Below are 27,861 nucleotides of genomic sequence, written 5' to 3' on the forward strand. Positions count from 1 at the left end.
GTTGAATACTGTAACTCCGTAAAGGCAATCAAATACATATGTAAATACGCCAACAAAGGCAGTGACATGGCAGTTTTTGGCTTGCAGTCCGAAATCAAAGATATAAACGAAATCGTACAATATCAGGCTGGAAGATGCATAAGCAGTAATGAAGCTGTTTGGCGAATTCTTTCATTTCCGATACATGAACGTAGTCCAGCTGTTGTTCACTTAGCGGTACATTTACAGAATGGTCAACGTGTTTATTTCTCGGACACCAACGTGCAACAAAGAGCCCTGAATCCACCGGATACAAAGTTAACTGCTTTCTTTTCGGTATGCAAAAATGATTCTTTTGCAAAAAAACTGCTGTATACTGAAGTGTCTTCGTATTACACGTGGAATACTAAAAATAAAGTATTTGAACTTCGAAAACAGGGTAAGTCAGTCGACGGCCAACCTACCATCTTCAAAGATACCACGATAGGAAGACTCTACACCGTTCACCCAAATCAACATGAATGCTTCTTTCTACGCCTGCTTTTGGTGAATGTACCCGGTCCGACGTCCTTTGAGTATTTGAGAACTGTAAACGGTACTATACATGACACTTACCGTAGTGCATGCCAAGCTCTGAATTTATTGGAGAATGACCAACACTGGGATAACTGCATCAATGACGCGTGCGAAACGTAAACTCCAAGTCAAATTCATGCATTGTTTGGAATCATATTAACAACTTGCTCTCCATCAGCTCCTACAGAGTTATGGGAAAAATATAAATAAAAATGTCCGAAGATATACTCCATCGAAAACGGTTAGAGACGTCAGATATGACTTTTGATTTTACATCAGAAATTTATAACTACACTTTAGTTATTATAGAAGATTTGTGCGTATGTATGGCAAACAAACCTCTTCAGGATTTGGGAATGCCTTCACCTAATCGTACCGCTGCTGTTTCGACATGTGTAGAATTGGATCGTGAACAAAGTTACAGTACGAGTGATCTATTGTCGTATCTACAAAATAACATTTCCAAGTTAACGTCAGAACAAAAGACATTTATGATACGATAATGCATTGTGTCGATAACAACGTTGGAGAAATTTTCTTTTTGGATGCGCCAGGAGGTACTGGTAAAACGTTTGTGATGAAACTGATTCTGGCATCAATTCGATCAAAAAATGATATAGCGTTGGCAATTGCGTCGTCCGGAATAGCCGCAACGTTGCTGCCTGGTGGAAGAACTGCTCATTCCGCTTTGAAATTGCCTCTGAATTTGCATTCTACAGAAACTCCCACGAGCAATATTTCCAAATCATCCGGGATGGGTAAAGTAATGCAGCAATGCAAACTTATTATTTGGGACGAGTGCACAATGGCACACAAAAAATCGCTCAGGGATCTGGATCAATGTTTGAAAGATTTGCGAGGGAATTCGAAACCCTTTGGCAGCACATTAATATTGCTTACGGGAGATTTCAGGCAAACATTACCTATAATACCTAGATCAACCCCTGCAGACGAAATGAATGCTTGCCTGAAAAATTCTAATTTATGGGCACACGTAAAAACATTAAAATTAACTACAAATATGCGTGTCCGATTGCAAAATGATGACTCTGGTCAAACATTTTCAGATCAATTACTGGCAATTGGAAACGGAAAGCTCCCAGTAGACTCAATTTCAGGACGTATACAACTACCTGCTGAACTCTGTAATTTAGTGACGTCCAAAAATGAATTGATTGAAAAAGTATTTCCGAATATTCTAAACAATTATAAAAATAATAAATGACTAGGTGAAAGAGCGATTATTGCACCCAAAAATATAGACGTCCACGAAATCAACAATATTGTTTTGACCAAGATTCGAGACCAGGCAGTCCTTTACAAGTCAGTCGACACAGTTTTGGAACCAAATAAGGCGGTTAATTATCAATCTGAATTTTTAAATTCCGTGGATCTTTCAGGGTTTCCACCACACGTGCTACAACTAAAAATAGGCGTACCAATAATACTGTTAAGAAATATCAACCCACCAAAGCTTTGCAATGGCACGCGACTTGTCGTAATAAAAAACAATGGAAAACGTAATAGAGGCCACAATCTTGACAGGGCCTTTTGAGGGTGAGGCTGTTCTTATTCCTCGCATTCCCATGATTCCAACGGATCTGCCTTTTCAATTTAAAAGATTGCAATTCCCAATTCGATTAGTATTTGCAATCACCATCCACAAAGCTCAAGGTCAATCATTAGAAAAATGTGGTATTGATCTTAATACTGATTGTTTTTCCCACGGACAATTGTACGTTGCATGTTCGAGGGTCGGTAAACCTGACAATCTATTTATATGCAACGACAATTGGACAGCGAAAAATGTTGTATATTCGCAAGTCTTACGCAGTTAATTTGTATTGTATCTATCTATCTATATAAAAACGAGTTGTGTGTATGCATGTTTGTTTGTTTGTAAAAAGTGCGTTTGCATATGACGTCATTATTAGTACATAAGGCTTTGTATATGCACAGACAATCGGAAAGCCAAGAATGTTGTATATTCGCAAGTTTTACGTAGTTCAGAACACATATATAAATCTATCTATATTCATAGTTGGTACACAGGGACACAACTACAATGGCGCGTAACTAATATGGCGCGTAACGACTTACGCGGGCGGGAGGGCTTGGTGGGGCGCGAAGCACCCCCACCAACTAGGTGTTGGGGTGGCGCAAAGCGCCACCCCAACAGCTAATATATTTATATGTATCTATATTCACAGGTGGGGGACACAAGGCTTGCGGCTAAAGAACGTAAAACCGTGCAGTTAGATGAAAATCAACCTGGACAGCGAGAGTTAAAAGGTATCAAAACTGAAAATGATAGCGATGATGATTGGGTTTGGGATTTTTATTTGAATAAGGTCATCAATGCCTACCAGATTTTAGTTTAAAAAAACAAAGGTTCTGCTATATGTATTTCATAGTGACGAAAGACAACCCAAGGTAAAACAAACCAAACAACTTGAAAGTGATACCGATGACAAAAAAAAAGACGTTGAAAGGACTATCGCTTCCCAGTTGCAACATCTTTTCCACAAAAATAATAATTTAGTGCTTCTGTTCAAAACAGCAATCGAACTGATGCCTACTGATACGCAACTATCAACGAAGTTGCAATCGTTATGGTCGGTGATCAGTTCTTACCTCGAGATAATATTCTTTATAGGCGAAACGATCAGTTGACAAGAATTGCTTAAGCTTATCGATGCTACAATACCCTACAATATCCTATCATTTTTTGGGATGGAGCCGACGGCTATCAATTTAGTGTTAAATTGATAAATCCAGCCACTAACAAAGAAATGGATAAGAAATGCAGCGCAATGAAATATTATGCCTATAGATTAATGATTCGTCATTTATTACATTTACATATAATCCATCTTGGGATTAGATACAACGCCTTTTACATCCTGGACATTCGCCGGTTCTTAGACATGACATTACGGCCCGTGTCCTCCGCCAAAAGTTGCTCTCCTTCATCTCCTACACAGTTATGGGAGAAATACAAATCGCAAATGGCGGAGAATATGCTCCACCGAATACGGCTAGAAAGGTCAGATATGACCTTGGACTTAACAACAGAAATTTATAACTGCACTTTAGTTATGATTGAAGATTTGTGCTTATTTATTGCAAACAAATTTCTCAAGCATTTGGGAATGCCTTCACCTGATCGTACTGCTTCTATTTCTACATGTGTAGAATGGGATCGTGAAAAAAGTTACAACACAATTGATCTATTGTCGTATGTTACAGACCGGGACACCGGGACACTGGGACACAAGGAATATAAATGACAACCGGGACACTCAAAGAGAAATTACAGACCGGGACACTGGGACACAAATGACAAGCGGGACACAGGGAATATAAATGACGACCGGGACACAGGGCATATAAATGACGACCGGGACACAGGGACACAACTACAACGGGGACGCCGGAAGGGCTCATGGGGGATAAATAAATGACGACGGGGACACAGGGAATATTCGATTAGCAATTACCATCAACAAAGCCCAAGGGCGATCATTAGAAAAATGCGGTATAGATCTGAATACGGATTGTTTTCCCATGGACAATTATATGTGGCATGTTCAAGAGTCGGTAAACCTGACAATCTATTTATATGCACAGACAATGGGACAGCGAAGAATATTGTAAATTCGCAAGTATTAAGTAGTTAAAAAAATATATATATCTATCTATATTCACAGGTGGGACAGAGGGACACAACTACAATGAAGCTTAACGACTTACGCAGGCGGGGGGGGGGCGCGAAGCTAGTATATATATATATATATATATATATATATATATATATATATATATATATATATATATATATATATATATATATATATATATATATATATATATATGTGTGTGTGTATGTGTGTATATATGTATATATCAGTGTTGTGCCAAGTTCTTCTTTTTTTTACTTAAGTACAAGTACCAAGTACTCAGAGAAATTTTTACTTAAGTACAAGTATTAAGTATTTCTCTAAGAATATACTTAAGTTTCAGTACTTAAGTACTCGAGTATTTCGATTTTACTTGAATTTTGCTTCAATTAAGATATAAAAAGAAAACAATTACAAAGAATATTCATTACAGCTTCATAATAACTTTTAATTTCTTTCAATGGCAGAAGCTTTTCAAACATACCAATTCCAAGCATGTTTCTTTTTGGAGTAAAAAATTCCATCACCTACCAAAAAAAAGTATTTGTGCTGATGCAGACGAAGGAAAGATACAGCTGTACTTCCTGAAAACTGTCACTACCCTTTGGTACGCTTTGAGCACAGATAGTTCCTTTCGCTTTTCATTCAAATATGACAAAACTTCACAGAATTGGTTTCACGGCCACGGTTGCCATAATTATCATGAGTAGTTTTTTCAGCACTAAGATCACCTTTATCAGCCTTTATCAGGAAACCACTTCAAATTGAAAAAAGGATGACTTGCCGTGGCAATAACATAGTCTCTTGCATGACAGACCCACAAGTAGAGCATGTACCAAAGGCTGGCTGACTTTTGCCAAATCTTTCAGCTTTGCCTGCTTCATTTTCATTTTCTTTGTCACTGTCTTGAATATCCTCATCAGAAACCATCAGATATTCCCTGAATGCCTTACTAAAGTTAGAGGTGTTATCGGTCAAAATCCCTTGTTCCTTTTTATCAACTGCAATTTTGTACCAATAAATACGCCATTCAGTTGTTCAGCAATTCTGTCATAAGTGTGTGAGCCCTTGAACCGGCAACAAGCAAGGACATAAGATTTCCATTTCAAATCCTCATTGAGCAAGTGTGCAGTCATCCCCAAGTAGCTTTTGTTGTTGGCAGACCAAATGTGTGTTGTCAGCGACATGTAGTCGGTGAGTTCAAAATCATGAACCATATCTTTTATGTACTTCAAAAACGTAGCTTCAATTTGCACAGCTAAATCTTTTCTTCCTGGAACCTTTGCATAAGGTGCAAGACCTGTTATCAGATTTTGAACGATGGCTTCTCAATAGTGTACGGGGGTCGCAGCTCGTCCACAATGTAGCCCAGTGCCAAAGAATTCACTTTCGACTGTGCCAGTTTCTATGGTCTTGCAGCAAAGAAATCTCGCTTAACTTTTTTAGAAGGTGAGCTATAATCAGGGCCAGCATTATCTTCAGATTCGGACGATCCCAAAAGTGAGCCTACAAGTTCACTAGCCTCTTTGCTACTTGATTTCCTTTTGTTCTTACTGTTTATCACATTTATCACAAAAAAACTGTCCGTTCAATATATATTGTAGTTCTGCCATGATAGCGTCCTTTTTTGAAATTTTGCGCCGGTCCAGGAGCCGCTGCTCTCAAAGACTGAAATCCATTCATCCACTAATATATAGGAAGTTCAATTCATCGCATCGCCCTGCGTCATGCCGGTATAATTTTTCTGTACCATGAATAAAGTACTTGAGTACTTAAGTACCCTTAAATACTTCAATTTTTCACTTAAGTAAAAGTACTAAGTACTTTAGAAATTTTTTACTAAAGTAGAGTACAAGTACTCATATTTTTTACTTAAGTGACTACTTAAGTACTTTTATTTAAGTATTTCCCAACACTGGTATATATACAATTTTTTATTTTTTTTGTGTTAGTATTATTGATGATTATAGTAACATGAATGTAGTTGCTATTACAGGCCAGAACGGCCTTTTTGCGACTAATTGATACGTATATGATATAAAGGTTTTAAATAAAAATTTACCTATATACCTACCTACCTAGCTACCTAAAAATACTTCATTTTTTCTAATTTTCAGAACTAACCCTACATTCCCAAATTCCCCAAAGAGAGCGTATCCGTTCCGGTTATATCAATGACGTAACTAGGCCTTGTGATTATTTTTCCCACCAAGTTTCATCCCGATCACTCCACTCTAAGCGTTTCCCAAGATTTTAGGTTTCTCCCTCCAACTCCACCCAATGTCATCGGATCCGGTCGTTATTTAAAATAAGAGCTCTGAGACACGATATCCTTCTAAATATCAAACTTCATTAAGACCTGATCAACCGTTCGTAAGTTAAAAATACCTATTTTTTTTCTAATTTTTCCGAATTAACCGTCCCCCACTGCCCCCAGATGGTCGCATCGGGGAAACGACTATTTCTAATTAAATATGGTCTGGTCTCTGAGGCACCTGCCAAGTTTCATCGTCCTAGCTTATCGGGAAGTGCCTGAACTAGCAAAACCGGGACCGACAGACAGACCGACAGAATTTGCGATCACTATATGCCACTTGTACCAAGTGCTATAAAAACAGGAGATCTCTTTGAGAGAAGAAAGGAGATCATAAAGCTAAAATGAGAAAAGAGAGGAGATCTTAGAGAGAAAAGAGGGAATAATATTTTTATTATTCAGGTGAAGGGAAGCAGAGCCCAAACTACTCTATACTTGAAATAAAGCTATAAGTCTTATATATTTTTTCTTAACAGTTTCACAAAATTAACCCCCTCTCCTAATTTCTATCAAAAAATAGAATGAAAAATACCTATAAGCTCTTTCTGATGGCGCACATCCCACAGCTGCAAAGTACTACCAGAAGCAACAGCCAGGAGAAAATCTGCACTAGGGTGGAATTGTAAGTCCTCAATCCGCTTAGGAGTGCCGGGAAGGGAAAGAGTTACTTCTGCGTTAGAAATGTTTTCCTTAATACCATCAGCAGGAAGTGACCATAATTTTACCTAAAAGGAAGATAAATCTGACCAAAACTTATTTTTTACTTCGAAAAAGCAAAAAAAAAGAAAGAAAAAAGAACAACAATAAAAAAATACTGTTACTATAGAATTAATTTAAATTTAATTACTAAACCTCAAAAACAATAAGTCCCCATATTTAGGTAACCTTAGTAATAACTCCTGGAAGAAGTGGCATAGTGATAACTTCTGGAAGAAGTGGCATCCAAGATCTCAATACCCCAGGCTAAAACCAATAAAAACTATCTGATATCAACAATAATCAGGGTAGGTTAGATAATTTAGCAATTACGTTGAGTGAAAGTGAAGATGCAAAGAAAATTAGATTTTCAAACAATATTAGAAGGATTTACAGAGCCAAAACTTAGGAATTCGGCAATGTAAATTTCAAACGGCATTTTCAGCAGTTTCATAATATCTAAAGGACAATAACGTATATTAGCGTAAGCTTAAAATGAGGAAAAAAGGGACAAAAATGTAAGCTCAAAATGAACAAACTGGACCATCTAATCAGACAAGACCAAATGAACGACCTGAGAAATGTTAATGCATGGGTGAAAATCAACAACCTATGACAAGACCAATCCGAGTAGCTAAGGTAAAAGGCACAGAAAAAAAAAATTATAAAGCAATGATAAATGGAAACGAAGAAAAAAGAAATAGGTATGTAATAGTTGGATATAGGTAAGAAATAGTTGTACTAAGTAGGCCTACTATGTAGCAGTAATAGTTGAAAAACGATAATTACAACAAATCAAATCAAAATTGAAGAACAAAGAAATATACGGTTAAAAAATAAGTGGCAGCGAGAATTGCATGTCTAGGTAACCTTAGTCATAACTTCTGGAAGAAGCGGCATCCAAGATCTCAATACCCCTGGCACGCCTACATGAACATTCCACAGACACGGGTGAAGAAACTATGCAGTGGAAAGAAGCATGAATTAATCTTAAAAATTGAAAAAGAATCAGTATTTACGGAAAGAACTACTGATTAGTTAGTCACAAAAATGGTTTCGTTATTGGTTAAGTTATGAAAAGAATACTCGAACCTTTGGTTCTTAAGCACTTCTCAGCCAATAGTGTACATCGACTAACCAGCTCTTCACCTGGATAGTTGATTGAGACAAATCTCCTGGATTCATGCAAAATCCTTACTGAATTAATTGACCAGGGCAATCCACTAGATCTCATGCTACCCAATGCTGCCAAGGTGCCATGCCGGCGTCTTTAAGGCAAGCTTATAGCAGTCGGGAACAAATCTTAATTGGTGAATTGACTTATAAACTACCTAGGTCACAAGAGCAAGTGGTTAGAGTCTTCGTTAATAGTGATGAATTTATCTTATCTAGTTCGCAAAATGTCTTAAGTAGCAGTATCGGATAAAGGGTGATTGGAACAATTGGACCCAATCGGACCCAGTGTTTGAAAGGGCTCCGTGCTGCCATAAAAAAGAACACATTTTTTTCGAAATCTTGAAATACTCTTAACAATTCCAGTAGGGGTTGGTTCTGGAGAGAGTTTATTTTCCAGGCTAAAACTAATAAAAACTATCTAATATCAACAATAATAAGGATAGATTAGATAACTTAGCAATTACGTTGAGCGAAAGTGAAGAAGCAAAGAAAATTAGATCGCGAGGACGATTGGGTTTGGGATTTTGACAAGGATAAGTTCATCAATAACTACCATATTTTTGTTTAAAAAAAAAAAAACAAAGCTTCGGCGATGTGTATTTCATAACGACGAAAAACGAGCCGGGATAAAACGAAATAAACAAATTAAAAATGATGGTGATGCTTATTAACTTTTGGAACGTAATTTTACGATGGTGATGGTTATTAAAAAACGTAATTTTACGAAGGCATTACTTCTAAATTAAGGTCCATTTGGACATCATGACGTCAAGAAAAGGCTCGAATTGTCTGCGTTTAGAGGACAAGCGACAGTGAGAACCCATATATATAGAATCCTGTCACGTGCCGATATACATCTATATATATATATATATATATATATATATATATATATATATATATATATATATATATATATATATATATATATATATATATATATATATATATATATATATATATATATATATATATATATATATATATATATATATATATATAAAAATAAGTTGTCTGTGTGTGGATCTGTGGATCAGGTGACGCCATGTTTGTCCGCATATGACGTCTGAATTATTTCACACTAATACAAAAGAAGAAAAAAACTAAAAAAGGTAAAAACTACAAAAAAAACTAAAAAGAAAAAAAAACTAAAAAAGCTAAAAAACTAAAAAAAACTAAAAAAAGGTAAAAATCTAATAACTAAAAAAAAAACTGAAAAAAATAAAAAAAGGCAAAAACTACAAAAAAAATAAAAACTAATAAAAAAACTAAAAAAGCTAAAAAACTAAAAAAACTAAAAAAAACTAAAAAAAGGTAAAAAACTAAAAAAAACTAAAAACTAAAAAAGAAAAAAACTAAAAAAAAGGAAAAAACTGAAAAATAAAAGAGAAAAAGAAAACTAAAAAAATATGAATAAATATATATAAAAATAAGTTGTTTGTGGGTTATGTCTGTCTGTCTGTCTGTCGAGTGACGTCGTGTTTGTCCGCATATGACGTCTGAATTATTTCACACTAATACAAAAGAAGAAAAAAAACTAAAAAAGGTAAAAACTACAAAAAAAAACAAAAAGAAAAAAAACTAAAAAAGCTAAAAAACTAAAAAAAACTAAAAAAAAGGTAAAAAACTAAAAACTAAAAAAAACTGAAAAAACTAAAAAAAGGCAAAAACTAAAAAAAAAAACTAAAAACTAATAAAAAACTAAAAAAGCTAAAAAACTAAAAAAACTAAAAAAACTAAAAAAAGGTAAAAAACAAAAAAAAACTAAAAACTAAAAAAGAAAAAACTAAAAAAAAGGAAAAAACTGAAAAATAAGAGAAAAAGAAAACTAAAAAAATATTAATAAAGAAGAAAAAAACTAAAAAAGGTAAAAACTACAAAAAAAACTAAAAAGAAAAAAAACTAAAAAAGCTAAAAAACTACAAAAAACTAAAAAAAGGTAAAAATCTAATAACTAAAAAAAAACTGAAAAAAATAAAAAAAGGCAAAAACTACAAAAAAAATAAAAACTAATAAAAAAACTAAAAAAGCTAAAAAACTAAAAAAACTAAAAAAACTAAAAAAAACTAAAAAAAGGTAAAAAACTAAAAAAAAACTAAAAACTAAAAAAGAAAAAAACTAAAAAAAAGGAAAAAACTGAAAAATAAAAGAGAAAAAGAAAACTAAAAAAATATGAATAAATATATATAAAAATAAGTTGTTTGTGGGTTATGTCTGTCTGTCCGCATATGTCGTTGCGTGTTTGTCCGCATATGACGTCTGAATTATTTCACACTAATAAAAGAGAAGAAAAAAAACTAAAAAAGGTAAATGACGACCGGGACACAGGAACACCGGGACACAAATGACGACCGGGACACAGGGAATATAAATGACGACCGGGACACAGGGACATAACTACAAAGGGGACGCCGGGGTGCACAGGGGGATATATAAATGACGATGGCGACTCAGGGAATGGTCGATTAGCAATCACCATCAACAAAGCTCAAGGGCAATTATTAGAATCATGAGGTATAGATCTGAATACGGATTGTTTTCCCATGGACCATTATATGTTGCATGTTCAAGAGTCGGTAAACCTGACAATCTATTTATATGCACAGACAATGGGACAGCAAAGATTGTTGTATATTCGCAAGTTTTACGTAGTTAAAAACATATATATATATATATATATATATATATATATATATATATATATATATATATATATATATATATATATATATATATATATATATATATATATATATATATATATATATATATATATATGTATATATATATATATCTATCTATATTCACAGGTGGGACATAGGGACACAACTACAATGGCGCGTAACTAATATGGCGCGTAACGACTTACGCGCGCGGGGGGGCTTGGGGGGGGGGCGCGAAGCGCCCCCACCAACTAGGTGTTGGGGTGGCGCGAAGCGCCACCCCAACAGCTAGTATATATATATATAAATAAGTTGTCTGTATATGTGTGTGTGTGTGTCGAGTGACGTCATGTTTGTGTGTCGAGTGACGTCATGTTTGTGTGTCGACTGACGTCAGGTTTGTCGACTGACGTCATTATAAGGATTGAGCTGTATGCGTCATGAAGTTGTTTGTCGACTGACGTCATGTATGTAAACTGATGAAATTACATACCGGGACACAAATGACGACCGGGACACAGGGAATATAAATGACGACCGGGAACCTCAAAGAGAAATTACAGACTGGGACACCCGGACACAAATCACGACCGGGACACAGGGAATATAAATGGCGACCGGGACATAGGGACATAACTACAACGGGGACGCCGGGGGCACAGGCGGGATATATAAATGACGACCGGGACACAGGGATTGTTCGAATAGAAATTACAGACCGGGACACAAATGAAGACCGGGACACGGGGAATATAAATGACGACCGGGACACTCAAAGAGAAATTACAAACTGGGATACCGGGACACAAATGACGACCGGGACACAGGGAATATAAATGACGACCGGGACACAGGGACACATCATTAGAATAATGAGGTATAGATCTGAATACGGATTGTTTTTCCCATGGACAATTATATGCTGCATGTTCAAGAGTCAATAAACCTGATAATCTATTTATATGCAAAGACAATGGGACAGCGAAGAATGTTGTATATTCGGATGTTTTACGTAGTTAAAAACATATATATATATATATATATATATCTATCTCTATTCACAGGTGGGACACAGGGACACAACTACAATGGCACGTAACTAATATGGCGCGTAACGACTTACGCGCGCGGGGGGGCTTGGGGGGGCACGAAGCGCCCCACCAACTAGGTGTTGGGGTGGCGCGAAGCAACCCCAACACCATTGTCTGTGCATATACAAAGCCTTATGTACTTATAATGACGTCATATGCAAACGCTCTTTTTACAAACAAACAAACATGCATACACACAACCCGTTTTTATATAGATAGATAGATAGATAGATATAATACAAATTAACTGCGTAAAACTTGCGAATATACAACATTCTTCGCTCTCCAATTGTCGCTTTATATGAATAGATTGTCAGGTTTACTGACCCTCGAACATGCAACGTACAATTGTCCATGGGTAAAAACAATCAGTATTAAGATCTATACCACATTTTTCTAATGATTGGCCTTGAGCTTTGTTGATGGTGATTGCAAATGCTAATCGAATTGGGAATTGCAATCTTTTAAATTGAAAAGGCAGATCCGTTGGAATCATGGGAATGCGAGGAATAAGAACAGCCTCACCCTCAAAAGGTCCTGTCAAGATTGTTCCCTCTATTACGTTTTCCATTGTTTTTTTTTACGGCAAGTCGCGTGCCAAAGCTTTGGTGGGTTTATAATACGTAACAATATTATTGGTACGCCTATTTTTAGTTGTAGCACGTGGGGCGGAAACCCTGAAAGATCCAGGGAATTTAAAAATTCAGATGGATAATTAGCCGCCTCATTTGGTTCCAAAACTGTGTCGACTGACTTGTAAAGGACTGCCTGGTCTCGAATCTTGGTCAAAACAATATTGTTGATTTCTTGGACGTCTATATTTTTGGGTGCAAGAATCGCTCTTTCACTTAACCACTTATTATTTTTATAATTGTTTAGAATATTCGGAAATACTTTTTCAATCAATTCATTTTTGGACGTCACTGAATTACAGAATTCAGCAGGTAGTTGTATATGTCCTGAAATTGAGTCTACTGGGAGCTTTCCGTTTCCAATTGCCAGCAATTTAACTGAAAATGTTTTACCAGAGTCATCGTTTTGCAATCGGACACGCATGTTTGTAGTTAATTTTAATGTCTTTACGTGTGCCCATAAATTAGAATTTTTCAGGCAAGCATTCATTTCGTCTGCAGGGGTTGATCTAGGTATTATAGGTAATGTTTGCCTGAAATCTCCCGCAAGCAATATTAATGTGCTGCCAAAGGGTTTCGAATTCCCTCGCAAATCTTTCAAACATTGATCCAGAGCCTCGAGCGATTTTTTGTGTGCTATTGTGCACTCGTCCCAAATAATAAGTTTGCATTGCTGCAATACTTTACCCATCCCAGATGATTTGGAAATATTGCACGTGGGAGTTTCTGTAGAATGCAAATTCAGAGGAAATTTCAAAGCGGAATGAGCAGTTCTTCCACCAGGCAGCAACGTTGCGGCTATTCCAGACGACACAATTACCAACGCTATATCATTTTTTGATCGAATTGATGCCAGAATCAGTTTTATCACAAACGTTTTACCAGTACCTCCTGGCGCATCCAAAAAGAAAATTTCTCCAACGTTGTTATCGACACAATGCATTATCGTATCATAAATATCTTTTTGTTCCGACGTTAACTTGGAAATGTTCTTTTGTACTTACGACAATAGATCACTCGTACTGTAACTTTGTTCACGATCCAATTCTACACATGTCGAAACAGCAGCGGTAGGATTAGGTGAAGGCATTCCCAAATCCTGAAGAGGTTTGTTTGCCATACATACGCACAAATCTTCTATAATAACCAAAGTGTAGTTATACATTTCTGATGTAAAATCAAAAGTCATATCTGACGTCTCTAACCGTTTTCGATGGAGTATATCTTCGGACATTTTCGATTTACATTTTTCCCATAAGTCTGTAGGAGCTGAAGGAGAGCAAGTTGTTGGTATGATTCCAAACAATGCACGAATTTGACTTGGAATTGACGTTTCGCATGCGTCATTGATGCAGTTATCCCAGTGTTGGTCATTCTCCAATAAATTCAGAGCTTGGCAAGCACTACGGTAAGTGTCATGTATAGTACCGTTTGCAGTTCTCAAATACTCAAAGGACGTCGGACCGGGTACATTCACCAAAACCCAGTGTAGAAAGAAGCATTCATGTTGATTGGGGTGAACGGTGTAGAGTCTTCCTATCGTGGTATCTTTGAAGATGGTAGGTTGGCCTTCGACTGACTTACCCTGTTTTCGACGTTCAGATACTTTATTTTTAGTATTCCACGTGTAATACGAAGGCACTTCAGTATACAGCAGTTTTTTTTTTTGCAAAAGAATCATTTTTGCATAGCGAAAAGAAAGCAGTTAACGTTCTATCCGGTGGATTCAGGGCTCTTTGTTGCACGTTGGATTCCGAAAAATAAACACGATGAGCATTCTGTAAATGTACCGCTAAGTGAACAACAGCTGGACTACGTTCATGTATCGGAAATGAAAGAATTCGCCAAGCAGCTTCATTACTGCTTATGTATCTTCCAGCCTGATATTGTACGATTTCTTCGATATCACTGATTTCGGACTGCAAGCAAAATACTGCCATCTCACTGCCTTTGTTGACGTATTTACATATGTATTTGATTGCCTTTACGGAGTTACAGTATTCAACGTTTATGTGTGCATTAAATGTTTTTGATAATAAAGGGGAATATGGGACAACCCACTGGTTATCTACTTCGATGATGGTACCGTTACGCTTCTTTATTATTGCTGCTTTACCGCCATCTTCAGTAGATCTTCTTCTATATTGTGGGTAACCATCATTGCCAGTAATTGTGTTGGGTACTAAAAGTCGAGGGTATTGCTTTGTGCACCTTCCTTTGGCCATGCATGGTGATTTTTCGTTCAGTGCACCGCAAGGTCCATGTATCACATTTTTTACAACAATATCATATAAGCCCTTATCGACATTTTCATCAGGTATTTCAACGGAAATCACATCATCAATTACATTAGAAGTAATTTTATTATGTAGCCAGATTAGTATATGTGCGTGTGGTAATCCTCGTTTTTGCCATTCCACTGAGTACGTCCAGCATCGCACTGACCCAAACACTTCAAGTTTTACTATGTAGTTTATCAGTGATTTCAACTTTTAACGGAAGACACGGGCCGTAATGTCATGTCTATGAACCGCCGATTGTCCTGGAAGTAAAAGCTGCTGTATCTCGTCCCAAGATTGGTTACATGTAAATGTAATAAATAAATCTGGACGACCATAGAGACGAACATACGCAATAGCATCTTGAGCATATTCATGAATATGACGGGGACTGCCAGCATATGACGAACGTAAAATCGTTAATCTTCCAACGTTTGTGGTATTACCGTCATTTACAACTGCATCTCGCAAATGAATGTATTGTTCAGAGCTGAGCTTGGTCTGATTCAGACGGATAAATAGCAAACGTTCTGATTCAATTTTTGCAAACATATCAACGATGTATTGGTGAAACAATTGACGGCATTTTAAAATATAATTGTCTTCATCCTGCCGAATCATTAGTCTATAGGAATAATAATGCATTGCACTGCATTTCTTATTCATTTCTTTGTTAGTGGCTGGATTTATCAATTTAATATTAAAGTGATAGCCGTCGGCTCCATCCCAAAAAATGATCGGATATTGTAGGACATCGTAGCACCGATGAGTTTCAGCAATTCTTACCAACTGAGCGTTTCGCTTATGAAGAATAATATCTCGAGGTAAAAACTAATCACCGACCATAACGATTGCCACTTCGTCGATAGTTGGAGCATTGTATCTACGCAAATGTTGGCCAGGAGGCGTTTTGTCAGCGGAAATAACAATTTTATGCGTATCAGTAGGCATCAAATCGATGGCTGTTTTGAACAGACACACTAAATTATTATTTTCGTGGAAAAGATGTTACAATTGGGAACCGATTGTCCTTTCAACGTCGGGAGAAATTTCGCAACGTGCATTCAATTCAGAATTTCTATCACTGATGAAGTACAATTGTAAAAATTTATGATTCTCGCCTGAGAATGGTAGAAGGGACCCTGCTCTATGATAAATTTGCCCTTTTACTTTGAAAGTAGGCATAAATTGATCTGGATTTTCGATTTGGGCACCAAACGACGTCATTTGGAAACATGAGTTATGTTTTCTGATCTGTGATAAAAAACGCTTAGATTCTGACGTAGTTCCAGAAAAGCAAAGTCATCAATGGCTCAGGTGGTGCAGCCAGTAGAGGAAGTTTAACTTTTCCTGAGGCGCAACACATTCCCATTGTTTCACCATTGAATTTCAAGGCCTTGCAATAGGGACAAACTTCAGACATAGTCCCGATTTGAACACATCTACTCAAGCTATAATAATCGACTGGGCTGTACCTGAATGCCAGGCGATAATTTTCAGGTTGCTCTTGTGATTCCACGGCACGCTTTCTTTTCTTACTTTCTCTATCAGCCGCAAGCCTGTTTTCTTGCTGTTCTTGTGATTCCTCGGCACGCTTTCTTTTCTTACTTTCTCTATTAGCCGCAAGCCTGTTTTCACACTGTTGTTGTGGTTCCTCGGCACGCTTTCTTTTTTTACTTTCTCTATCAGCCGCAAGCCAGTTTTTATGCTGTTCTTGTGATTCCTCGGCACGCTTTCTGTTCTACATCAGCCGCAAGTCTGTTTTCTTGCTGTTCTTGTGATTCCTCGGCACGCTTTCTTTTCTTACTTTCTCTATCAGCCGAAAGCCTGTTTTCACACTGTTGTTGTGGTTCCTCGGCACGCTTTCTTTTCTTACTTTCTCTATCAGCCGCAAACCTGTTTTCTTGCTGTTCTTGTGATTCCTCGGCACGATTTCTTTTCTTACTTTCTTTACGAGCCGCAAGCCTGTTTTCTTGCTGTTCTTGTGATTCCTCGGCACGCTTTCTTTTCTTACTTTCTTTATCAGCCGCAAGTTTTTTGGCATAGAGTCTTTGAGCAGCTTCCTCGGCTGTTGCCATTGTAGGTTCTTCAGTCATTTTACAATTAAACATTTTTCCGTCCACGATCTTCTTGCAATTAAAAATTTGTCTTTGAACGATTTTCTTAAATACTTTTAATGACGTCATCGTCATAACAAACATGACGACAACTAACTTCATGACGACATAATGACATGACGTCACTCGACAGATAGACAGACAGACAACTTATTTATATATATATATATATATATATATATATATATATATATATATATATATATATATATATATATATATATATATATATATATATATATATATATATATGGAATTTTACAAAATGATCTAATATATACATGGGGCCCCGCAAATAACTTCCAATTAGGCCCCGCACCTAGTCAACCCGGGCCTGCTAAGCGGAGGACTTAATTTCACGAGAATACCTCAGATACTATACCTGCAGCCGACTCGAGCCTTGGGAAAAAGAACCATCACAAGACGAAGACAAGCCATGCCTTCATAAAACTCTATAAAGCAATAATAAGGCCGGTCTTAGATATAAGAACATGTCTTGCTAGTCCCTTCTATAAGGATAATTTTCAGCTCGTTGAAGGTGTTCAAAGAAGAACAGCAAAATGCATCAAAAGTCTACTCAAGTCGCCTTACTCCAAAAGAAGTGAGCAACAGAAGTCCCACCGTTTAGTATTTAGACAGAAACACAACGACATGATGCTGACCTATAAACTAATCACGAAACTGGATTGTTTAAGCATCAGAATCAAAGCAAGCATACTTTAGGACACTCCAAAAGTTGTTGAAGACTGATGTTTCGGTAAGGGGAAGACAAAACTTGACTGGAACAGTTCGAGTGACGATACTGTGTTAACTGCATCCACAGAAGCATTCAAGGGACTGTTAGACAAAAAAAGGTAAGCCACATCCCTTCAATTTGGAAGTTACGCCTACAACATCTAACGATTAAATACAGCTTCTAGAACACTGGTGCTGCTTGCGATGCCTAGCGTCTCACACACTATATGCCAGACTAATGATGTATGGCGGTGCCTCTAAAACCTACCGGGGAATGACTCTCGAGCCAAGACAACCTTATTGTTAAGGCACAGTCGGCTTAAGCTACCCCCCTAAAGCGCTCTCTAAGGAATTCGGCATGTCACTGTGTTGCAATACAATGACGAGATTTTCTTTATAGGACATTTTCTTTATCAACAATAAACTCTCTTTAGGAGCAGTATAATGCCATTCTCCGTTAAGAACCAACTGAAGATAATACTTTCCTCCTAACGTTCATACTTTCACTACTTATTTTTGAAACAAGATACAAGTATCCATCTGAGCCGTCTATTTCCGTATTCAATGAATTCTTTTTTCTTACTAATTTTCGATACAACGCATGCCTAAACCTATAAATGCTTCCATGCTTTAATCTTCGGATTCCAATTCAATTTATTGTTATTTCCCACTGATTGTTTATTAAATTTTTCAGCGAGTCCTTTCCCCATGATTTGTGCTCCCAGTCAAAACCAGCTTTTAATTAGGCTTCGGAACCAGTCGAGGCGAAGCTTCAGCAACAGGAAGTAATTAGTGTATCTAAATTCTTAATAGGAAATAAATGACTTTCAATAAATACCTTTTTATCAAAAGTAAGTAATTTGCATATGAACATTATGAGGAAGTATCGTCTTTATCTAATTCTCTACTTGTTCTTTTTGGTTTGAAGAACTTCCCCAAGGTTTGCCAAAATTTAAAAAAGAAAATTTACTGCTAATTTTGATTCTAGTGCACGAATCTAATGGATGATGCTGGTACTTGTTCATCAGCCTTATATGCAAGACAGAGTATATACACCCAAGACAGAGAAGGGTAGCTACCCCGTGAGAAGACCGAAAATATTAAAATTTCTAGAGGCACAGAATAATTATCCAACATAAATTCATTGTTCTAAATCGGAAGGTTAATATTGGTAACTAGCTGTTGGGGTGGCGCTTCGCGCCACCCCAACACCTAGTTGGTGGGGCGCTTCGCACCCCCCCAAGCCCCCCCGCGCGCGTAAGTCGTTACGCGCCATATTAGTTACGCGCCATTGTAGTTGTGTCCCTGTGTCCCACCTGTGAATATAGATAGATTTATATATGTGTTTCAAACTACGTAAAAATTGCGAATATACAACATTTTTGGCTTTCCCATTACTGGGAGCTTTCCGTTTCCAATTGCCAGCAATTGATCTGAAAATGTTTGACCAGAGTCATCGTTTTGCAATCGGACACGCATATTTGTAGTTAATTTTAATATTTTTACGTGTGCCCATAAATTAGAATTTTTCAGGCAAGCATTCATTTCGTCTGCAGGAGTTAAACTACGTAAAAATTGCGAATATACAACATTCTTGGCTTTCCCATTGTCTGTGCATACACAAAGCCGTATGTACTAATAATGACGTCATATGCAAACGCTCTTTTTACAAACAAACAAACATGCATACACACAACTCGTTTTTATATAGATAGATAGATAGGTAGATACAATACAAATTAACTGCGTAAAACTTGCGAATATACAACATTTTTCGCTGTCCAATTGTCGCTGCATATAAATAGATTGTCAGGTTTACCGACCCTCGAACATGCAACGTACAATTGTCCATGGGAAAAACAATCAGTATTAAGATCTATACCACATTTTTCTAATGATTGACTTTGAGCTTTGTTAATGGTGATTGCAAATGCTAATCGAATTGGGAATTGCAATCTTTTAAATTGAAAAGGCAGATCCGTTGGAATCATGGGAATGCAAGGAATAAGAACAGCCTCACTCTCAAAAGGCCCTGTCAAGATTGTGGCCTCTATTAGGTTTTCCATTGTTTTTTTTTACGGCAAGTCGCGTGCCATTGCAAAGCTTTGGTGGGTTGATATTTCTTAAAAGTATTATTGGTACGCCTATTTTTAGTTGTAGCACGTGTGGTGGAAACCCTGAAAGATCTATGGAATTTAAAAATTCAGATGGATAATTAACCGCTTCATTTGGTTCCAAAACTGTGTCGACTGACTTGTAAAGGACTGCCTGGTCTCGAATCTTGGTCGAAACAATATTGTTGATTTCGTGGACGTCTATATTTTTGGGTGCGAGAATCGCTCTTTCACTTAGCCATTTATTATTTTTATAATTTTTTAGAATATTCGGAAATACTTTTTCAATCAATTCATTTTTGGACGTCACTAAATTACAGAAATCAGCAGGTAGTTGTATACGTCCTGAAATTTAGTCTATCGTATCATAAATGTCTTTTTGTTCCGATGTTAACTTGGAAATGTTATTTTGTACATACGACAATAGATCATTCGTACTGTAACTTTTTTCACGATCCAATTCTACACATGTCGAAACAGCAGCGATACGGTTAGGTGAAGGCATTCCCAAATCCTGAAGAGGTTTGTTTGCCATACGTACGCACAAATCTTCTATAATAACTAAAGTGTAGTTATAAATTTCTGATGTAAAATCAAAAGTCATATCTGACGTCTAACTGTTTTCGATGGAGTATATCTTCAGACATTTTTGACTTATATTTTTCCTATAACTCTGTAGGAGCTGATGGAGAGCAAGTTGTTAAAATGATGCCAAACAATGCACGAATTGGACTTGGGGTTGACGTTTCGCACTAATGGGGAATATGGAACAACCCACTGGTTATCTACTTCGATGGTGGTACCGTTGCCATTGTAGGTTCTTCAGTCATTTTACAATTAGAAATTTCTCTTTCAACGGTCTTCTTACAATTAAAAATTTGTCTTTGAACGATATTCTTAAATACCTGTGTCCTGGTCGTCATTTATATTCCCTGTGTCCCGGTCGTCATTTGTGTCCCGGTATCCCAGTCTGTAATTTCTCTTTGAGTGTCCCGGTCGTTATTTATATTCCCTCTGTCCCGGTCGTCATTTGTGTCCCGGTCTGTAATTTCTCTTTGAGTGTTTTTTCTTTTTAGTATTTTTTAGTTTTTTACATTTTTCTTTTTTCAGTTTTCTTTTTCTTCTTTATTTTTCAGCTTCACTATGAAATACATATCGCCGAACCTTTGTTTTTTTAACTAAAATCTGGTAGGCATTGATGACCTTATCCGAGTCAAAATCCCAAACCCAATCATCATCGCTATCATTTTCAGTTTTGATATGTTTTGACTCTCGCTGTCCAGGTGGATCTTCATCTAACTGCGCGGTTTTGCGTTCTTTAGCCTCAAGCCTGTTTCCTTGCTGTTCTTTTGATTCCTCGGCACGCTTTCTTTTCTGACTTTCTCTATCAGCAGCAAGTTTTTTGGCATAGACTCTTTGAGCATCTTCATCGGCTTTTGCCATTGTAAGTTCATCAGTCATTTTAAACTTAAACATTAATAGATTTCTACGTGAACATATATGTCTTAAATATCTTTAATGACGTCACCGTCATAGCAAAAATGACGACAACTAACTTCATGACGTCAGCCGACACAGAAACATGACGTCACCTGACAGACAGACACACAGACAGACAACTTATTTTTATATATATAGATAGATAGATAAATGTTTTTTTTATTTTTATATATATAGATAGATAGATTAATGTTTTACCAATGAAGGATGATGGATTTTAAATTGTGCTTTCTGGCAATGGATCAGGAGCCAAATAAAAAGAAGTACGCCCCCAGATGGGGCGAGAAGAGGTCTTAAGGAAGAATTTAAAGGAAATCGGTACTTCAGGGGAGGAAGTAAAGAGTAAAGCTTTGAACAGACGGAGGTGGAGGGGGAGCAGGTGCACATGTGTCATATTAGGCGGCTTTGTGCTGCAATGAGTTGGTGTTGATAGTAGAAATGGTTCCCACTTACCTAAGACCTTAGTTCCTCTTGTGCCTCAAGAAGCACCCAGGACATCCACAAAAAATCTCTAGTCACCTCTGAGGTGTGCTTTATCTAGTACGTCTTCCCATTCGGGCTGTAGGGACGCATGTATATTTGACAAGTCTCTTCTGTGTGAACGTCTTTGGGTGTTTCTACGACGCCCTCGTCTTCTTGATCCTTCTGGTTGCGAGAAGAAGATGGAGTTTGGAAAAAGACCCATCCTCAGGATTCTTCAGGGGCAAGTGTTTTCAAATGATTATATTTTTTTATCTTGCTGCTGATTGAGGTGCCAGGTCTCAGATCCACAAAGCAGAACTAACAGAATACTGCTTTGGAACAATCGTAGTTTTAGCCTCAAAGAGTATTTTTGAGATTTCCAAACTCGTCTTAGATGATTGTACGCCCCAGCCAAAGATGGTGCTTGTTCCAACCCAAGTTGGACTTCTCATGCGTTTGAGCCAGTGTTTTCGACTGTACTACCCAAATATCTGCTCTTGTTGCTGATTGAGGTGCCAGGTCTCAAATCCACTGGTACCCATGCTTTTGTCTTGTTTGTGTTGATTTTTAGTCCAAATTGTTCTGCTGTATCTTTAAAACTATTTATAAAGGTCTGAAGTCTCAGTCTGAAAGTTTTAAGAGGGCTTATGTCGTCAGCAAAATCGAGATCTCCAAGCCTGATCGGCTCACCAATATCAATCCTATATCTCCTCACATTTACTTAAGATGCAGTCAACAACAATGATAAACAGTAGGGGAGAAATGACACATCCCTGCTGTACTCCTATCATTATTTTAAAATATTTGGTATTTTCCCTTGTCCAGTTTGTACACAGCATTCTGTATCTTTGTAGAAAGCGATGATAAGTTCAATGATTTTTTTCTGGTATGCCGCAATGTGAGAGCGTTTTCCAGATTGTTTCTTTGTCTATTAAATAAAAAAAAACTTTTTTAAATGAAAGTAAGGAGCAACATTAAAACTTAAAACGAACAGAAATTACAAACAGAAAGTTTCTTACTGTTTTAAAAAGTAGAGTTAAGAGAAAGAGTCAAACTTTAGCGTAAAAAGCGGGCCTTGAGGAGGAAAAGCCCCTTTCACATACGGAGTAATTTCTGTTCGTTTTAAGTTTTAATGTTGCTCCATACTTTCATTTAAAAAAACTTGTTTTTTTATTTAATTTCTGGACGTTTTTAATTTAATGCATGCTTTGATCTTGGCTCTCCACACATAAATAATTAAAATGAAATTTGCATATTAATTAATTGCAATTAATAGGAAGATTTTGAGAAAAAAGGAGCGAGGGAGGAGGCCTAGTTGCCCTCCAATTTTTCGACTACTTGAGAAGGCAACTAGAACTTTTAATTTTTTACAAACATTTTCATTGATAAAAAATATACGTAACTTACGAATTAACTTATGTAACGAATTTCTATATTCGTATGTCTTTATTGCGTATATGAGAGGCTTCTATCCTCGTCAATACCTCGCTCTTTACACTATAGCTTAAATTTTGTCCCAATTCCTTAAGAATGACCTCTGAATCCCAAAGGCCGTAGAATAAATAGTTGAAATTACTAAAATTACTTTCGCGTAAAGATTGAGGTATAACGAGGAGGTAAACTCCTCGTATGCGTAATAATTTTTGTTCGTTTTAAGTTTTAATGCTGCTCCTTACTTTCAGTAGAATAAACTTTTCATATTTATTTTTTCATTGTTTCTTTTTTCAAATAATGCTAGAAAATCCTGCGCCCCCTTCATTGAAATTTTCTTCCCCCATGAGAAGTTTCTCCATGGAAATATCTTCCCACGTAACCCACTCCCCCTTCAACTCTCCCCCCTAAACCAAAAAAAAATCCCCCTGAAAACGTCTGTACACTTCCCAGTAACCATTACTATATATAAACACAGGTTAAAGTTTGTAACTTGCAGCCCCTCCCACGGGGACTGCGGGGGAGTAAGTCGTCCCTAAATACATACTTATTAGGTTTTCGACTATGGTGGACAAAAGGGCTATCTCAGAATTTTGATCTGGTGACTTTTGGGAAAAAAGAGCGTGGGTGGGGGCCTAGGTGCCCTTCAATTTTTGGTCACTTAAAAAGGGCACTAGAACTTTTAATTTCTGTTAGGATGAGCCTTCTCGCGTCATTCTAGGACTAGCCAGTCGATACGATCATCCTTGGAAAAAAACAACAACAAAAAACAAACAAAAAAAAAACCCAAATAAACACGCATCCGTAATCTATCTTCTGGCAAAAAATGTGAAATTCCACATTTTTGTAGATAGGAGCTTGAAACTTCTACAATAAGGTTCTCTGATTCACTGAATCTGATGGTGTGATTTTCGTTAAGATTGTATGACTTTTAGGGGGTGTTTCCCCCTATTCTCTAAAATGAGGCAAATTTTCTCAGGCTCGTAACGTTTGATGGGTATAACTGATCTTGATGAAACTTATATGTTTAAAATCAGCATTAAAGTGCGATTCTGTTGATGTACCTATTGGTATCAAAATTCCATTTTTTAGAGTTTCGGTTACTATTGAGCCGGGATTGACATTTTTCCTGGGATTGAAAGGAGGCAGATACTACGCCAGATTTCACAACTTGAGGTATCTCCTTTTTTGAAACATTTTAACAGAGTACTTCTAGTCCAATCTCTAGGCACCTTTTCCTACTCCCACACTGTCTTGAAGAATTTGACCCACAAGGTCATGCAAGGAATAATAGTCGTCTTAAACATTTCTGCTGCGATTCTGTCTTCTGAGAATCACGGCTTTGTGAGCTTTTGACAACCACAGGGATATTCCAATCCCGTTAGATTTACTGGTAGGATAAACAATCGCTATATGAACAAGCTATCTTTAATATTTCCAAAAAAAAATGTATTAGAGTCAGCAAAACAGACTTGCAGGGATCAGCCAAGGTGTCAAATCCTAAAAACCTCTGAAAGATTCATACATAAAAGATATTGACCATTAAACACTACCAGTTTTTAACCAATTTCTATTCTAACAGACACATAAGGGCTTTCTCCGTGCTAAGACACTTAAACACCAAAAAGTTATGTACATTATTTGCACCCGATTTTTTAAAAATCAAAAATAGCAAGAATCTTAATTTGTCCTATTTTTTTTTGTGCATTTTGTTAAGTTGACCTTTGAACAGCACACCTATACCCTCCTCGCCCTAGCTGTTTTTACACATATTTTGGTCATCCTCAAATGCTCATCCTCAAAATAAAAGTCCGTCAGCATCCGAAAAGCAATGAACTTGGTCCCGTTCGACATTTTATGGGTACCAATCTTCGAGTCATTAAGAACCCGCCATATTATATTATGGGGACCATATTTTATGAGTGCCAAGTATTTATACAACTTAATGGGATTTATGGTTTTTGATTAAAAACAAACCAATAGTAGAAAACAAATAACTTCTTTAGCAAACAAGACATAATGGACCTTAAAGTCATTAACAAAAAAATCGTTAATACGCAAAAGGGAATACATGACATAAATACAGATGTCTATCTAGAAAAAAATTATTCGTTTCTGTATGTAATAATAATTGCATTTAAAATTATGTCAGTCATATAAAAAAGATTCAATCGAAAATTACTATACATTATTCCGTTATAATATGTTGACAACTTTTCGGGTTTGGCATTATTTCTTAGAATTAAATCATAAAGGATTTATTATACAAAACCGGAACTACGTACTTCACATAGGTATTGTGCACACAATTGAAAAAGTCAACAAAAGGCTACCTCGTCATCTTTCCTGCTCTTAGCAACAGTTATTTTCTCAAAGCTATCGTAATATTCCGTCAAATTTAGAATTGCTCTTAGTTTATCTGCATACTTTGAGAAAAAATGTCATTTAATTATGTAACTTAAGGTGGAAATCGGCGTTTCTCCTCAAAAATTTCATCCCCCCATCCTGTAGAAAATTCCCTAAGTAAAATCCCCCCCCCACACACATAATTGAGCAGCAACAGAGAAAGTACAAAATGAGTATCTTAAAATACCCATTACTAAAGGGAAAAAGGGAAAAGATGTCAAAAACAGTCTTAGGACAGGGGCTGGCTGGTCTCCAATCACTTTCGACTTATAAAAGAAGAACTAGAACTTTCAATTTCCGATCGAATGAACGTCCTCCGAAGATTCTACGACCTCGAGGAGATTGGGGTCGTAAGATTGGGGATGAGGGGGGATAGCCCCCTCCTACACGGAATAAAGTCTGCTCATTTTGGGGTTTAATGCTGCTCTTTATATTTATAATAACAGCGTAGACCAGTAATATTCCCGCAAATGAGGATGCACTAAATATCATTTTCTAATTCCTCCTTTCCTCCCCCGCCCCTTCCTTAGAACTAATTGTGTATTTACCTGCAGACTCAATGGGATATAGGATGTTTTGGCATTGAAATGCATCCTTTGAGGCATCTGCCCCCTCCCCGACAACAAAACAATCAGAAAACCCTGCAGTAGATTTTCAAAGCTCTCTCATCTACAAACTTTTTGAATTGTGTATTTTTAACCAAAGAAAGATCATAGATGTGTCATCATTTTCCAGATATCAAAATGGACAGCATAAACGGTTCTAGGACAAGGACTAATACTACTACTACTACTAATAACTCACTGCAGCACCAAGCCACCTGAGGCCAACACAGCTACGCACGCTCCTCCTCCAACCTAATCTATTTAAAGCCTCCCTCTTTACACCCTCCCAGGAAGTTCCCATTTCCTTTAAATCTTTATTTACTACATACTCCCAACCCAGACAAGGACGACCTGCTTTCCGTGTAGCCCCAGACGGTTGGCCAAAAAGGACAATCTTCGGTAATCTGTCATCCTTCATCCGTAGAACGTGGCCTAGCCATCTCAACCTTTCTTTCATTATAGCCCCAGAAAGCGGGATTGAACCACATTTTTCGTACAACGTACTGTTTGAAATACGGTCAGTCAGCCGGGTACCCAGAACAATCCGTAGGCAATTCCTCTGGAAAACATCTAGTGAATTTTCATCTGCTTTTCGGAGTGCCCATGCTTCAGAGCCATATTTGACCACTGTCATCACTGTAGCTTCCAATATTCTAATCTTGGTTTGTAGACTTATCTTTCTATTCTTCCAAACTTTTTTTTAACTGTGAAAAAAAAAAACCTGAGCCATAGCTTTTCTACTTTTAACATCTTCACTGCTCCCAGCATCTTTACTAATAATACTACCAAGATAACTGAAGCTCCCAACCTGATCAATCTTTTCGTTACCTAATGTCACTTGTTTATCTTCACTTATTCCTAGCCTTAGTGACTTAGTCTTCTTAATATTAATTTTGAACTCGCAAAACCTTTAAAAATTCATTCATTTTGCTCACACTTTCATCTAATATGCTTAAATCATCAGCACAATCTAAGTCCAGGAGCGTTCTTCCTCCCCATTTGATTACATGGTCTCCCATTGTCTTTCCTGTGCTCCTTAAGACGAAGTCCATCAAAATGATCCATATAAAGGGGGATAGAACACAACCCTGCTTAACTCCTGATTTAATATAAAACCAGTTGCTAACCTCATTTCCTACCTTAACCGCAGCAGTATTATTCTCGTACATAGCTCAAACCACTTTAATGTATTTTTCTGGTATACCATATAACGATAATACCTTTGTTAACGCTCTTCTATCAACAGAATCGAAAGCTTGCTCATAATCGGTAAAACTGAGGACCAAAGGTGTTTGACAACGAATGGACTTCTCAATTATTAACCTAAGAGTGAAAACATGGTCGACACATCCTCTACCTTTTCTAAAACCGCATTGTTCTTCCCTTAAAACTTTGTCTACAGCAT

General features: G+C 36.9%; 1 protein-coding gene across 1 annotated transcript in view; it reads right to left on the reverse strand.

Moving 5' to 3' along the window:
• Positions 1-27,861, reverse strand: part of LOC136043064 (coronin-7-like) — a gene marked incomplete in the record, with an annotated part of 162,557 nt that overhangs the window by 108,101 nt on the left and 26,595 nt on the right. Inside the window, 1 exon segment of the mRNA XM_065727976.1 lies at positions 7,082-7,274. Within this exon segment, the coding sequence (XP_065584048.1) occupies positions 7,082-7,274 (193 nt within the window).

Source organism: Artemia franciscana, chromosome 2 (assembly GCF_032884065.1).
Source record: "Artemia franciscana chromosome 2, ASM3288406v1, whole genome shotgun sequence".
NCBI lineage: Eukaryota > Metazoa > Arthropoda > Branchiopoda > Anostraca > Artemiidae > Artemia > Artemia franciscana.